Source organism: Dipodomys merriami, unplaced genomic scaffold (assembly GCF_024711535.1).
Source record: "Dipodomys merriami isolate MVZ:Mamm:240054 unplaced genomic scaffold, mDipMer1.0.p SCAF_10, whole genome shotgun sequence".
Classification (NCBI taxonomy): Eukaryota; Metazoa; Chordata; class Mammalia; order Rodentia; family Heteromyidae; genus Dipodomys; species Dipodomys merriami.
This window is the reverse complement of record NW_027202271.1, coordinates 6,511,380-6,527,493: the sequence shown is the minus strand read 5'-3', so window position 1 is coordinate 6,527,493 and position 16,114 is coordinate 6,511,380. Positions and strand designations below refer to the sequence as shown.

Genomic DNA, 16,114 nt, shown 5'->3' with positions numbered 1-16,114 from the left:
GTTTTCACAGTATTTGATTCCGGTGCCCTGCATCTTGTATATATATTTTTCTAATTTGAGGAGGGGAAGAGAAATAACAAAAAGCTGACATAAGGATACAGGTTGACCTATTGTAACAATGAGATGTACTTTGTTGAAAACAAATTTTACAACTTTGGGGAAGAGGAAGGAGTTGGGGAGGTAGGGAGGGAAGGGATGATAGGAGGAAAACAAAAGAAGGGGTAACAATGCTCGATAGGAAATGTACTCATTACCTTACTCATGTAACTGTGACCCCTCTCCATATTATCATTACAACAAAAAATATATTATAAGAAACTTCCTAAATCTGATAATAAAAAAGAATTTTTCTAGCAGTGCATACCATACACACAGGAATACGGATATTACTAATAATGTCAATATGTGGCAGAAAACAGATATTGAAATGCATATATTCAGTAACAGAAGGTTTGTTTCTTGTTTCTTTAAAGAACAATTCAGCATGAAGACTGTGTTGTTTATGTTGTTGTGCCCATCTTAGAGCTTGAACTCATGTACTGGGTACAGTCCCTTAGCCGTTTTTTTTTGTATTTTTTTAAAATTTTTATTTATTTTTTATTGTGAAAATACTGTACAGAGGGGTTACAATTAGATGGACAAGATAATGAGTACATTTCTTATCAAGCATTGTAGCCTCCTCCTTTGATTCCCCTTCCCATCCCTTCCCAGACTCCCCGCCCCCCCCACCCAATTCCCCCCCCACACCACCAAAGTTGTAAAGTTCGTTTTCGACATGACAACTTGTACTTCTCATTGTTGCAACAGGTCCACCTGTATCCTTATTTAATCGACTTGTTTTTCCCCTTCCCATCCACAAATTATACCAACATAAAATACAGTGAAAGCAGGGGTTGTACTGTGGGGGAGGGACATACAAAGCAACAAAGAAATAATCTTATAAATGCGTTAGAAACAAATGCAAGAAAGAAAAAAAACATTTGAATACATATCTTAGGATTCATTTTCCTAACATCACCTTATCTGACCTTTTCTGCTTGACTCATACATATACTAGATATTGCAAATAAGGGAAACCATGGGACCTATGTTTCTTTGGGCCTGGCTTACTTCACTTAATATAATTTTTTCCAAGTCTTTCCATTCCCTAACAAATGGGGCAATGTCATTCTTTCTGATGGAGGCATAGAATTCCATTGTGTATATATACCACATTTTCTTGATCCATTCATCTACTGAGGGGCATCTGGGTTGGTTCCATATCTTAGCTATAGTAAATAATGCTGCAATAAACATAGTTGTGCTGGTAGCTTTAGTATGGTCTTGTTTGTAAACATTTGGGTAAATGCCCAAAAGTCGGATTGCTGGGTCATAGGGGAGCTCTATGTGGAGTCTTTTGAGGAACCTCCATACTACTTTCCAAAGTGGTTGAACAAGTTTACACTCCCACCAACAATGAAGTAAGGTTCCCTTCTGTCCACATCTCCTCCAGCATCTGTTGTTATTAGAGTTCTTGATTTTTGCCATTCTAACTGGGGTGAGGTGGTATCTTAATGTTGTTTTGATTTGCATTTCTTTTATGGCTAGGGATGTTGAGCATTTCTTCATGTGTCTATTAGCCATCCTTTTCCTTAGCCGTTTTGCTCAAAGCTAATTCACTACCACTTGAGCCACAGTAGAGACTGTTGGCTTTTTGGTGGTTAATTAGAGATAAGAGGTGCAGGGACTTCCTTGCTCAGGCTGGCTTTGAACCACAATCTTAAGACCTGAACCTCCTGAGTAGCTAGGATTACAAGTGTAAGCTACCAGCACCTGGCTGACAATTGTGTTTTGAGAAACCGCTTTTTATTGACATCAGTTTGTTCAAGTGTCTTAGGTAATGACTTACGTGGATGGCCAAGAAGTGACAGTTTCCAGGGTGGTTGAATTTGTTGTCATCGAAGGTGGTAAACAAACTTCCTTCCACCTTACATCTCCCAGGACACAATGACTCAGTGCAGGACCACTTTGCCTCATGACATGTGCTGTTGGAATGGAAGGGTTATGGGAAAGATTATTGATCATGTCTTCTCTAGGATGAAATTAAATGATGAGGACATTAGCACATCCTAAGCTAAAACCAATCTTGAGCCCCAACCTCAACTTGATAAAATCTCATTAATGATTATTAGTGATGATATCCTGATATTTTGAAAGACTTTCTTTTTGACTAAATGATCAATTCTGCATGATTAAAGGCATGCTTTCAGGCTTTGGTTTTTTTTTTACACAGATGATATTTTATTGTTAATATGAGAGATAGTGAGTTTTTTAAATGTAACTACTACAAACTTAGATTATTGGGAATCTAAAAGTATAAACAGGGTTTAAAGACTTTATGTGAACAAAATGGTATAAAATATCCCATTAACTATATTACTTAACTTCAGGTTGAAATTCTAATATTTTCATTCTATCAAGTTACATAAAACACATTAATGAAATTGCTTCTTTTTGCTCTCTCTCTCTCTCTCTCTCTCTCTCTCTCTCTCTCTCTCTGTGTGTGTGTGTGTGTGTGTGTGAGAGAGAGAGAGAGAGAGAGAGAGAGAGAGAATGTTGGGGATAGAACTTAGCCTGGATACTGTCCCTGAGCTTTTGTGCTCATAACTACATACTCTACCACATGAGACACAGATCTACTTAGGCTTAGTTGGTGGTTAATTGAAGATAACAGTCTCACAGACTTTCCTGCCTGGATTAGCTTCGAACCACAAACCTCAGCCTCTTGAATAGCTAGGATCCCAGGAGTAAGCTACTAGGGCTGAGCTTATTTTGCTTTTAAAAACATTTCAAATAAAAATGTTTAAATATATCTTGGACCCCATTACATATCCCTTGGAGAGCACATATATTTAATAAATCATAGCAATTATTTTTCATAATTACTAATAACATATATCACAATATTTCTTTATATTATTATATATAACTCCTATGCATGTAATTACTATTACTATATCACTACCACAAGAATAGTTTTCATTTACGGAGAAATATTATAGCATAAGAAATAGATTTTCTTTCATTGAATCAGATTATTTCCTATAAGGACACATTTTTTAAATTGTAAAGATACTGTACAGAAGGGTTACAGTTACATGGGTAAGGCAACGAGTACATTTCCTATGGAACATTGTTACCCCCTCCTTTTTTTCCTTCCCTCCCACCTCACCAACTCTTCCTCCTCCCCCCAACCTCCAAAGCTGTAAAGTTCATTTTCAACATAGTGTCTTGTATGTCTTATTTTTACAATGGATCAACCTGTATCCTTGTTTCAGCATTTGACACAATATATTTTTAAAGAAGTCCTTTGCAATCTTGCAGAAATTTGGAATTTCAGATAGCAAAACCATACTGAAGTATTGCGAAAATATTGCCTGTCAGTGGATTGTTTCTGAACTCCAAAGCAAGACTTAGATGTACTATCCAATTCATATGTAAAAAGCAGCAATAACTTTGGGCACATTTTAGCCCACTCCAAATTAAATATGTTGTTTACTTTCATCAATGTTGTTATATATATATAAATTATCGTGGAGGAAAAGGGCAGGTGAGAATGTTGGAAGGGGTGACATTGATCAAGATATGTTATATTCACAAACTGCTTGGTTAAGTCCTTTGTATAACTACTTAAATATTAAAAAATTGAAAAAAAGAAAAAGCAAAGCATTAAGTTGTTTTCCTGGCTGTATACTTTTCCAAATGTTCTTGGCAGAATTATTTATTTGATTATTATAGTTATTACATGAATTGGATAATTCATAAATTGCGTGTGTATTGGTATTGAAGCTTGAACTCACAGCTTGGGCACAAGGCTAGAGCTCTTCCATTTGAGCCGTACCTCCATTTTTGTCTTTTGGATGGTTGATTGGACATAAGTATCTCATGGATGTTTCTACCCAGATCTCAGTCTCCTAAATAACTAGGATTGCAGGTGTGAGTCACTAGTTCCCTGCTGGTAATCATACTCTTTATGTCATGCTTTATCTTGTATTTACAACTACCATGTGATTTAGGATACAAAACATTATTTCATTGAGTGAATAGTATTGCCATTTATTTTATGTTTTTGATTTTTGAGCAATACATTTTTTACATTTCTTTTTATTTTTTTGTTGTTATTATAAGGTGATGTTCAGAGTGGTTATAGTTATATACAGCAGGTAAAGGGTACATTTCTTTTTGGACAATGTCACCCCTTTCCTCGCTTTCTCCCAGTTATCCCCCTCCTATCCCCATCTACAAATTGTATAATTCATTTCTCACACAGTGTCTAGGGAGGACCACTGCTACATTTGTTCACCCTTTGTCCCTCCATTTCTGTGTTCCCCCTTTACCCTCTCAAAGACAGATCAATGAACACACAAGACAAATAGGAAAGAAAACAAAAACAGCAATGAAGATAAAACCTCTTGCTTCCATTTCCTGGAGTTCATTTTGATAAATACTATTTTGCATGATCAATGCGCCTAGGCATTGTGCCTTTATGTTCATCTCCTCAGAATATCCATTTTCTTTCACAGCGTGTGAATGCCTAGAACAGTGCTCTTTAAAGGTACACAGGAAGATCACATTTTATAATAAAAACAAACATGCCTTCTAAAACAGCAGATAAAGGTAACAGCATATAAAATGCAGTGAGATTGCTATTTATTTCTAAAAAGTTTATTTTAATGATTTTTTCCATATTAGAAAAAATTGGTATTATTTTACAATCAATAAAATGTAGACAGGAAGACCTACCACTGGGAGCCACAGACCCCTGCCCGGACTTCTCCTGGCTGATAGATGTTGCCACTCGACTCACAGGGACATTTTTCTTTCAATACACATTTTCCTTTCCCTCCAATATCATCCAATAGATAACCTAGAACATAGTATATTAGGTGATCAAAACAGTAGAAATAGCAGTGAATTGTTTAGTCAGAAAGCAGTAGAGCCACTTCTGAGTTCTCTTTGTCTCAAGGACAAACAGGCTCTGGGAATGGTAGCGTCTTGTTTAGACAACTAGTCCTCATAAACATGAACAGGAATATAGGTAACAATTTCCTGAGCTCTACATACTACAGTCCTAGTGAGCCCAGTGTAGAATGAAAAACTCCTCTGCGGAAGATGGGAACTGACATTAACTTTGAACACTAAATTGTTGGAATATCTTTTTTTCTGTGTGTGTGTGTGTGTGTGTGTGTGTGTGTGTGTGTGTGTGTGTGTGTGTGTGTGTGTGTGTGTGTGTGTGTGTGTGTGTGTGTGTGTGTGTGTGTGTGTAAGCCAATACTGGGGCTTGAACTTAGGGCCTGGGTGCTGTCTCTTAGCTTTATCCCACTTGAGCCACATTTCTACTTCCGGTTTTTTGATGGTTGGTTGGAGATAAGGGTTTCACAGATTTTCCTGCCCAGACTGGCTTTGAACCATGATCCTCAGATATCAGCCTCCTGAGTTAGCAGGCTTATAGGAGTGAGCCACCAATGCCAGGCTTGTTGGAATAACTTGTTATGCAGAAGACACCCTTATAATTAGTTGCTTTGCATTTAGCTCTGTTAGTGTAGAAACTTCCAGAAAGAGGAGGGCGGGGCTTACCGTCTGGACAGGTGCATCCACTCACACACTCACTGTCCTGGAAAGGAGCCACATTCGAGCAGGTTGGAGGGTTTGAGGGGCCGCATTCTTTGTAGATGTGTTTCTCTGGGCATTTGGGCTTTTCTGCAGATATACAGAAACATACACATGTAAGTCATAGGACAATGGCATAAATACATAATACATAATACATAAATACATAATATTCCAGCAAGGGTTTTTTTCAAATGGGATTTGTGGAGTCAGATTCTCAAGACACCAGTCAAGCTTTCAAGATACTCTATACATTCCAATTATGCGCATATTTTTCCTGAATTTTCTATAATGCATTTAATTTGGCAGGATTGCATATTGTGCATAATTGTATACTGTGTGTAACTTCATCTCATCTGACATTGAAATTCATGTCTACTTGTTAAATGGGTTGAGATAAGCACACTTGGAAATCCTATTTACATTTACATTTCACTAATGTGTTAAAAAAAAATCCAGTAGTATTCAGCACACTTTTGGTACATTTCCCAGTTTTTAATTAAACATTTTCACCTCGTGACTTTTCACTAATGATTGAACTCCAGAGCCTCGGACTTGCTCAGCTGGCTTTTTCAGCTGGCACTCTACCACTTGAGCCATGTCTCCTGCCTGGCTTTTTGCTGGTCATTTTGGAAATGAAGTCTCAGTGACTTTAGTCTAGCTAGAAGTAACAATCTTCCAGGTCTCAGTCACCTGAATAGCTAGGATTTCAGGCATGAGCCACTGGCTTTTGGCCCTAAGATCTCAATGCACAACACTACAGTTGAGGCAATGTTTTCTCTTAAGGACATGTCAGTGACATGTCCAAAATACTTTCTAGAATCATTCCAAAAGGTACTCTGAGGGCCTGAAGTGGTGACATATGCCTATAATCCCAATTACTCACAGACAGACAGAGGGGTCATGGTTGGAGGCCAGTCCAGGCAAAACAGTTAGCAAGACCTTCTCTGAAGATAAACGGAGGAAAAAGAACGAACTGGGGGGGCATGGCTCAGGTGATAAAGCATCTGCCTAGCAAGCATGAAGTTCTAAGTTCAAATCCACCATCCCTCCCCACACACACACACAAAATCACTTTAAAATCTTGGATGAACTTATTCATAATCTACACGAGAGGTCAAACGTACCACAAACGACATCAGAATCATCTCGCCAGTACTCAAAGGTGCTGGGCCCTTCAGAGGCACAGAGGCGGGACAGTTCTTCGTAAGTGTTACATGTAGCATTCACATTCCCACGACCATGACAGTACTCATCAACACAGACCCTCTTATATTGCTGGGCCAAAGGAGCGACCTTCCCACATTGCTCGAAGTAGGTGCCGATAATTTTGTTACAATGCTACAAGACAAAGCAGGGTATTTTGTGAAACCATAAGGAAAATTGAGAATGGAATCACCAACTAAGTATAGTGGTGTCTTATGTATAACAAGTTACTATAGAAACAAACACATATAAAAGTTTTGTATCTTTTGCATAATATTCCAGAACTTTGGCAAGTATGTTGTTGAACACTTAGATTTAAAAGAAAATAAAAAGCATTTAGCCTGGTGCCAGTGGCTCATGCCTGTAATCTTGGCTACTCAGGAGGTTGAGAGCTGAGAATCTCCGTTCAAAGCCAGCACAGGCAGGAAAATGAAGCTAAGAAACAGAGCTCAGGACCTAAATTCAAGCCCCCATGGTGCACTCTCTCTTTCTCTCCCTCTCTCTCTCCCTCCCTCCCTCTCTCTCTCTTCTCTCTCTCTCTGTCTCTGTCTCTCTCTTAAATATTTTAGCTAATAAAATGATGTCTGAAAGAATGCTTCACCTTTGACATTTCAGATCAAAACAATGATTCCAAAAGTGGTTGTAACTAAATTAATCCAAAATGTCTCTAACAGTAAAATGCATCTTAGAACTTGGGGAAATATCCAGGCTCAGGCCTGTCATCCTAGCTACTCTGGAGTCTGAGATCTAAGGATCACAGTTCAAAGCCAGCCCAGTCAGGAAAGTTTGTGAGACTCTTATCTCCAATTAGCCATCAGTAAATAATCAGATAGTATACAAGGTAGACAGATGATAAATACAAGACAGGTAATAGATACAAGATACCCAGATAGTTAATAGATACAAAGATAGATGGATAGAAATATAGATAGATAGATAGATAGATAGATAGATAGATAGATAGATAGATAGATAGATAGATAGATAGATAGATAGATAGACAGACAGGCAGACAGACAGGCAGGCAGACAGAAGTAGGTACAAGACAGAGAGCTAGAAGGAAACAGCAGATACAGGATGTAAAGAGAGGATGCAGGGTAGCACTTACAATGAACAGGTGAAGAGCTTTGATGTCTATGAGGAGAACCTTACCTGCTCACCATCTTCACAAACTTCATAGCTTTTACTAACAGCATCGGGACAATCACCAGAAATTTTGCTATTGGCAATGTGCTCGTTGATATCTTGACCTTCAAATGAAAGAATTGTTTAGTTTGAGATATTCATTATACATGCACTGTATTTCTTTTGGAAAGCAAGTTTCTTTTTTGGGGGGGGGGTCTGGTCGTGGGGCCTGAACTCTGGGCTTGGGCGCTGTCCCTCAGCTCTTCAGCTCAAGGCTAGCGCTCTACCACTTGAGCCACAGCGCCACATCCGGCTTTTTTCTTTTTGCTTATGTGGTACTGAGGAATTGAACCTAGGGCCTCAGGCATGCAAGGCAAGTGCTCTACCACTGAGCCACCTTCCCAGCCCCTGGAAAGCAAGTTTCTTAAGACCTAATCCAAAAAATCTTACCTGGGGTGGTGTTGAAGTTACCACAAAGTCCACATGTGGTATATTGTTTGTGCAAGGTGAGCTGTAAAAAAATTACATTCAGACTTCAGTACAAGATCAAAACTATCTCAAGACAAGATTTATCCAAACCAAAAGAAAAAGTCATGGCATGTGTAACTCTATAACAACAACATATAACTTAAGGATATGTTCCAGTGTCTTTTTTCTTTTTAAGAAAATGCCTATGGAATTTGAAATCGATCCAGACGTCTTTCCTTAGCCTGCACTTTCTATTCTGTTATCTGCCTTCAAAGAGTAGTCTGTCTTTCAAGCTACTTTGAGTATTGTAATCCTAGCTACACAGAAGGCTAAGATCTGAGGCTTGCAGTATGAAGCTAGCCTAGGCAGGAAAGTAGGAGAAAATCTTATCTCTAATTATTCCCAGACAAAGCTGGAAAGAATGCTAGCCTTGAGTAAAAGAAGCTCAGGGACAGGGTCCAGGCCCAGAGTTCAAGCCCCAGGACCAGAACAAAAAAAAGATAACATTACATGTAATAGCTTTATAGAAATTTCTGAACAATGCTTAGCTTTTATTTCTTGTAATGCAATACTTTCTATAACTGAAATTAAGAACCAAAAGCATATTAGCCGGGCACAGATAGCTCATTGCCTGTACTATTAGCTACTCAGGAGGCTGAGATCTGTGGATTATAGTTGTAAGCCAGCAGATAAATGTGAAAGACTCTTAACTCCAATTAAGCAGCAAAAAGCCAGAAGTGGAGCTGTGGCTTAAGTGGTACAATGCCAAGCTTGAGTGAAATAGTTGAACAAGTCCCAGCATGACATTATAGGAAATTATATAGATACTCACTGAGAGGCTATTTTCAAGCCAGACTAAGGTGAGGGTTCCTCTACGGCCCTTCAGAACATTATATTTTCCTTGTTTTTTAATATGAATCATTTTATTGCTGTGAGGTATTGATATTCTAAAAAATATAAAGTGCAAGTATGTAAACAGTAACGAAAATAGTATTATTTATTATTAGAACATTAATACATTATAAATACTATATAACATATTTCTGAAAGCCATTTTATTGCTATATTTACTATCATAATACTGGCTAGTAAATATTGTTTTTCTAATTTCAGAAAATTGCACACAAGGGCTTAATATGAAATGAGAAGGACTAGGAAGTGGCATGTGTTGTGGCTCAAAGTAGTAGAGCGCTGGCCTTGAGCAAAAAAGCTCAGGGACAGCACCCAGACCCTGAGTTCAAGCCCCATGACCAACAGAAAAAGAAGAAAAGAAATAAGAAGGACTTTACAGGAACAAGCAAAGATTTAGGGGGTTTTAGAGAAATGAACAGGTGGAAACCTTACTTTGGCAGAAAAAACAAACAAACCATGATAATGTAATTGGAAATGTTCATAAGTCGAATAGCATGACTCATTTCCTTATTTTAGAAAATATTCAAAGACAGTAACACTTCCAAATCTGAATGGCTAAAATAATAGCCTAAGAAATTTGTTCTCTTCAATTTCTAATTGGTGCAGCTTCAAATGATATTGAGTGCTAAATCTGTCAATGAAAACTACAACATTTCAGCGCCCAGGCCCAGAGTTCAAGCCCCACGACCGACAAAAAAAAAAAACAAAAAAAAAACAAAAAAAAAACTACAACATTCTTCTAACAGTTTTATGGAATATGACCCAAATCGGAGTTCACAGAATAGTCTAAAAACAAAGCTACTGTAATACTAACTACCAAGGAAGCTGAGATCTAAGGATAGTTGTTTGAAGCCATCTTGGGCAGACAAACACGGAAGAGACTCTTATCTCTAATTAGCCATCAAAAAGCTAGAAGTGGGGGTGTGGCTTCAGTAGTAAAGAACCAGACTCCGACAGAAAAGCTAAGAAGAGCACTCACCCTGAGTTATATATATATATATATATATATATATATATATATATATATATATATATAAAAGACAGGTTTACCCTGTTATTCCTGAGTTTGGACAGCAATAAATACAATCCAAACTATGAGAAATATATTTTGCTATATTTCTGTCCAATAATAGAAATATTTAGAGACCACCAAAACAAAAGAGACTGTTTTCTTTGGCTACATTTATTGGGTGTGCTGGTATTGGGACTTGAACTCAAGAGCCTTGTGCTCTTGCTTAGCAGTTTTGCTCAAGTCTGATGCTCTCTCCACCACTTAAACCACACCTCTACTGTGAGCTGTTTGCTGGTTAGTTGGAGATATGTGCTTCATAGATTTGACTTCCTGGGCTGGTTTTGCACCACAATCATCAGATCTCAGTCTCCTGCATAGATGGGGTTACAGATATGAGCTACTGGAGTCCAGCCTATCTTTTCCTTTTCCCTCTTTTTCTTTATCTTTTTTTTTTGGGGGGGGGAAGGGGACTCAAAGTACATACTGAATACGTTTATTCATTTAGTGTATTCTCTTACTTACCTTTTTTCATTAAGTAAAATAGTGTCACCCGAAATAGAGATGTCATTACCGTCAACCAGAATTTTAATTTTTTCAATCTCATTCTTGTTGTTTCTTTTGATCTCAATATGAAAATCTCCAGACTCAGCACAGTCACGACAGAAGGTGTATGTGCATGGAGAAGTAAAGGAAAAGATGTAGCCATTGAAAGCTTTGTACACTCCGGAACCCCAGGTAGAAGCTTCACCTACAAAACAGTCAGAGGAACAATTTATCATCATAAAGAACAACCCAGACACTCAACCACTGCCTGTATCTATTTATACAGTTGCTGAATGCTGTCTTTTTCTCCCTACTGCAAGTGTAATGCAAGTTGTATCTGAACAAGTCCTTGCAATAGCTAGGATGGCTATGGTGGCAAAGACCAAGCAATAACTTCCTAATATGGAGAAGGATCTAGAAAAGGAAGTTGTGCTCCATTTCCTTGTTTAGTTTGCCGTGTGTGTGTGTGTGTCTGTGTGTCTGTGTCTGTGTGTATGTGTGTGTGTGTGTGTGTGTGTGTGTGTATGTGGTGTGTGTGTGTGTGTGTGTGGTGTGTGTGTGTGTGTGTGTGTGCCAGTCCTGGGGCTTGAACCCAGGGCCGGGAAGCTGTCCCTGAACTTTTGCTTAAGGCTTGCATTCTACCACTTGAGCCATAGCTCCACTTTTGGCATTCTTTGGTAGTTAATGGGAGATAAAGAGTCTCACAGACTTTCATGTCTGGTTTGCCGTTGAACCTGGATCCTCAGATCTCAGATCACAGCTAAGGATTCCAAGTGTGAGTCACGGGCACCTGGTTTGGCTTGGCTTGGCTTTTTGTATAGTTATTCTAATGTTATATAAATGAAGTTCTCTTTATATTGAATAAATATAAAGAATTCTATTACTTCTGATTATAAATATAAACGTAAGTAACTATGTATGCATATATATATATACCTTGATCATATATCTGTTTATATATATATATATATATATATATATATATATATATATATGTTTTGTGTCTGTGTGTTAGGGAAAATAGTAGATATGCAATGTTACTCACCTGTAGTGATCCAAGAGAGAGGCAATGGATATGGGTACAAGAATGTGGATGAAGTCAGAGCCACCTTACTTACCAATAACTTCATTTGTTTCTGAGTATGTTGGAGTTGCTTCTGGAATATGGGATCCTTTTTCTATTCAACACAATATACAGATAATTAATATTGACATGTATTCATTTAAATGTGCACAATATTAGGATGTCTATATGGAATTTAGAAGTTGGTAATAAAGTTCATCCAATGAGTCTCTAAATCCTGATTATATCCTTTGACTTGGGATGAGATTTCCAAAGAGATGTGTATATGGTTTACCTTTATCTTTGCAGTGCTTTTTTTTTGTTTTCAGGGAAGAATCCATGGTAATATTTTCAAATACTTTTTAAGAGCTTACTCATTTCAGATCAGATACAATTACTAACATATTATTACATCTGCATTTTCCACTTTTTTTTTTTTTTGTATGTGTGCTGATTCTGGAGCTTGAACTCTGGATCTGGGTACTGTTCATGAGATTTTTTTGGAGCAAAGTAGCACTCTACCACTTGAACCACAGGTCTATTTCTGACTTTTTTTGGTAGTTTATTGGAGATAAGAGTTTCATGGATTAAGGCTTCAAGCCTTAATCCTCAGATCTCAGCCTCCTGAGTAATTAGAATTATAGACATGAGCCACTGGCAGCCGTTTTCTTTTCTATTTCTTAAACAAAACATATTGTAAGTCCACTTTTAATCAGAATCCATGATGCAAACAAACCACAAGTCACATTTTTATTCAGTCATTTATCAAATATTCATCATTAAGTATGTATATATGAATGCAAAAATTCAGCTTTCCTGGATCATAGGGTAAATCCATATGTCTTGAAATTTTCAACTTCTCATGATCATATATTTCCAATTGCCTTTTTATGTAATTAAATAAATTTGAATAAAATTTCAGGACAAGGCCTAAAAGTAGTCAGTGTAGCAGTAACAAGAGTAAATAACTTTGTAGAACTTCAAAAATATTCTTCACAATGCTGTTTATCATCTGCCTTCAAATCATTTTTCTGATTTCACAAGTTACTTCATTCAGATGGCTTGGAAATTGATTGCGCTTCTAATTTATTTATGAACATTTGAAAATTAATATCTAAAATGATAAAGAAGGTGTATCGTTCTATTCAAATTTCCTTATTCAATTACTCATTTCCCTTATTCATAAAATTACTTCAAATACTCAATTTGTCATCTTATACTTCACACTCAAGAAGATGAGTGTGGATGTTCAGTAGTAGAAAAAGTAATATCCAGTCATAGCATAGTAATTTACAGCAGAGCATTTCAAAAATCTGTGTGTATAAACATGTATACCATTTTAACCACTCCAAGGAAAGAAAATCCCATTACCTGGAGTACTGTGTGCTGCAAAGGAGCCTGGAGGTTCAGTGATGTCAGACAAACGTGTGTCATCTATTTTAATACAAAATGATCAGGTTGCTTTTGGTATTTAATTTTACATGGTAAAATATGATTTGTAAAAATGTAATTGATGAACCATAGATTTTAATCCAGAAATTGGAATGCTGAATGAGTGTGGCAGCATGGGCATATAATAAAACCCTATCTGATTTTTCAGATAAAAAAACAAACAGAAAAGGGGTAGAGGATCTGGCTCAAGTCGTAGAGTACCTGCCTAGCAGACACAAGGCCCTGAGTTCAAACCCTGCTACAAAAAGAAGCTATTGTTACCAGATTTAGCCTGTGTCAAACTACATATACATAATGTATATATAATGTTATATGTATTATATATATAGCATATATATTATATATTATTATACATATTATGTATTTTATATATAGTATATAAATTATAAATACTATATATTATATATAACATTATATAGCATCTATAAACATATATAATATAACATATATGTAATATATGAATATATTTATGTATTTTGTATAATTATGTATTATATATTATAAATTATGTATGTATAACATATAAGTTTATGTAATGCATTTATGTATTATATATTTGTACATGCACATATAATCTATACATACATGTATACATAATTGTATGTGGATATGAATGGACATAATGTATATGTGTATGCATCATTTTACATACATGTGTTATTTATACATACTTGTATAAATAATTTATATATACATATATATTTATAAATATAATATAGTATAGATATAATATCTAATGTAAATATATAATATATATGTATATGTTATATACATTACAGATATTTATATAATAACATCTATAAATACATAATGTTTATTTATATATATAAACATTAAATGCTTTGTCACTAAATTGATAAATTACTTTATTCTAGATTAATGGTCCTAAAAGTTTTTGTCCAGATAAAAAGAAAGGGTTAGTTAACATGGATGCAGACATTCTACCACAGTTGGGGAAACTTGGGGAATTGTTTTAAATTCAACTACCTAAGCATCACCTAGGTACCAGGATGTCAGTTGAACAAAGGATCCTTATTGGTAAAAACTAGAAGTATGAAGAATACCCACATAGGTGAGTTAGCTCTGTTTAATGTCAAGAGATCCAGACCTTCATTGCAAAGCCACTGGGTTTACTGCCATTGGAAGCAATACCAGAAACAGCACTAGCACCACTTACTGGTAAGCTACTTGCTTTTAGAAAGTCAAAGCAGCTAAATTCTGCCATGAAATTGGTAGCTACTCCACAGTAGAAAAAAAAAAGAACCAATAAATCTTGAATACATTTCTCAGGAATAAAACCTAAGAATATTTAAACATCATAGCTAATCAAAGAAAATCTGAGACTCAAAATTTTAGTAGCTTTTAAAACACCTGCTCTGGTTGTAATTTAAAGGCAGAGACAATAAATAATTATTTCAGTTGTTTTACTTCTACTGGTGTTCAAAGATTAAGAAAAAGCATTAACTAGTATTTCTGCACCACCAAGCCTCTTTGAACGGATTCATTGATAATTGAGATTGAGCCAATGACACATTATTTCTGGCTCATTATATTTTATTTTATAAAGAGAGTATTAATCCTAAAATTCAATTCTAAAGATGAATCCTGAATATTGGCTGTCTCTTTGGATAGCTCCCCAAACATTCTAACACATAACAGAATCAGTCAGTAACAAATACTATTTTAACAATTTGTACCACAAATTTCAAGACCATTCAGACTAATGTTTACAATTGCTTAAAAGGGATTAAACTTGTTTACTCTCCTCAAAATTCAAAGGAATCTTAAGCTATCAATTCCAGATGCAAGATATAAAGCTTGAGCTACATGTATCAGCTGCTACTCTCCCACAAAGACAGTCATGAAATACACATTGATACATTCACAACCATAACACCATAACTGGTGTTACACCAGTTCCTCATTCTAATCATCTAAATACATTTCAAGATTTCAGGATTCTGATTTTTGTTATTATCTAAGAATTCATTAGTATCTTTTCCAAGGGATTTTGGAATTCTGACATTCTGGACAACAGGAATCTATCTGAATATCTAACCCAAGGAACCAGGTCTCGCAATGCCCTTTCTAGCATCACAGATACCTGCAACCCTAAGGCCACTGTCACCAAATTCTTTTGGTCCAGAATCACCAGATTCATCTGCAACCTCTCTTCCTCCACCAGTTGCAGAAGCAGAAGACCAAGTAATGCCTCCAAATTTAAAAAAAAATTAACACATGACTACAAGAAGGAAGGAAGAAATTAGTTAGGATTTCTTGGGAACAGAGTCTAAGTTAAGATACCTGAGACACTGAAACCATCTCCAAGACTTAAGTACTGAGCCCCTGCAGATCCATCACTTCTGCCTCAAATCCCAACACCTTCACCAACTCCAAGTCCTTCTTGGTCAGATAACCCCAGGTTGGCTCTTGAGTCTTCAGAGATACCCCCAAAATATTCAAGCCCATTGTTATTACTTGAGCTGCCTGCTGAACACAAAATTACAGTCACAAACATTACTTTCAAACTACACCATGAGTCAGAACTATTCTATGCTAGAAAATGTTCTGTATCTAAAGCCTTGGAGATACTAGTCTATCTACAGACTTCAGGGGGGAAAATTCAATCTCTATCAAAGTCTATATACCTTTATGACCTTCATACCAATCTGATCTAAACCCAA

The 16,114-nt window shown here is 36.4% G+C and overlaps 1 protein-coding gene across 34 annotated transcripts in view; it reads right to left on the bottom strand.

Moving 5' to 3' along the window:
* LOC138839325 (mucin-19) overlaps positions 1-16,114 on the bottom strand; it is a 223,836-nt gene that overhangs the window by 191,905 nt on the left and 15,817 nt on the right. For 33 of the 34 annotated variants that reach the window (XM_070038897.1, XM_070038982.1, XM_070038948.1 and 30 more), the window contains exons 4-13: positions 13,350-13,412; positions 12,034-12,093; positions 10,895-11,120; positions 9,281-9,395; positions 8,431-8,491; positions 8,008-8,105; positions 6,777-6,990; positions 5,617-5,739; positions 4,783-4,906; positions 1,889-2,024 (exon numbers count right to left, since the gene is read on the bottom strand). In XM_070038897.1, coding sequence (XP_069894998.1) covers positions 1,889-2,024; positions 4,783-4,906; positions 5,617-5,739; positions 6,777-6,990; positions 8,008-8,105; positions 8,431-8,491; positions 9,281-9,395; positions 10,895-11,120; positions 12,034-12,093; positions 13,350-13,412 — 1,220 coding nt within the window. The remainder of the gene's footprint in view (positions 1-1,888; positions 2,025-4,782; positions 4,907-5,616; positions 5,740-6,776; positions 6,991-8,007; positions 8,106-8,430; positions 8,492-9,280; positions 9,396-10,894; positions 11,121-12,033; positions 12,094-13,349; positions 13,413-16,114) is intronic. The other variant, XM_070038986.1, reaches the window with a different exon arrangement.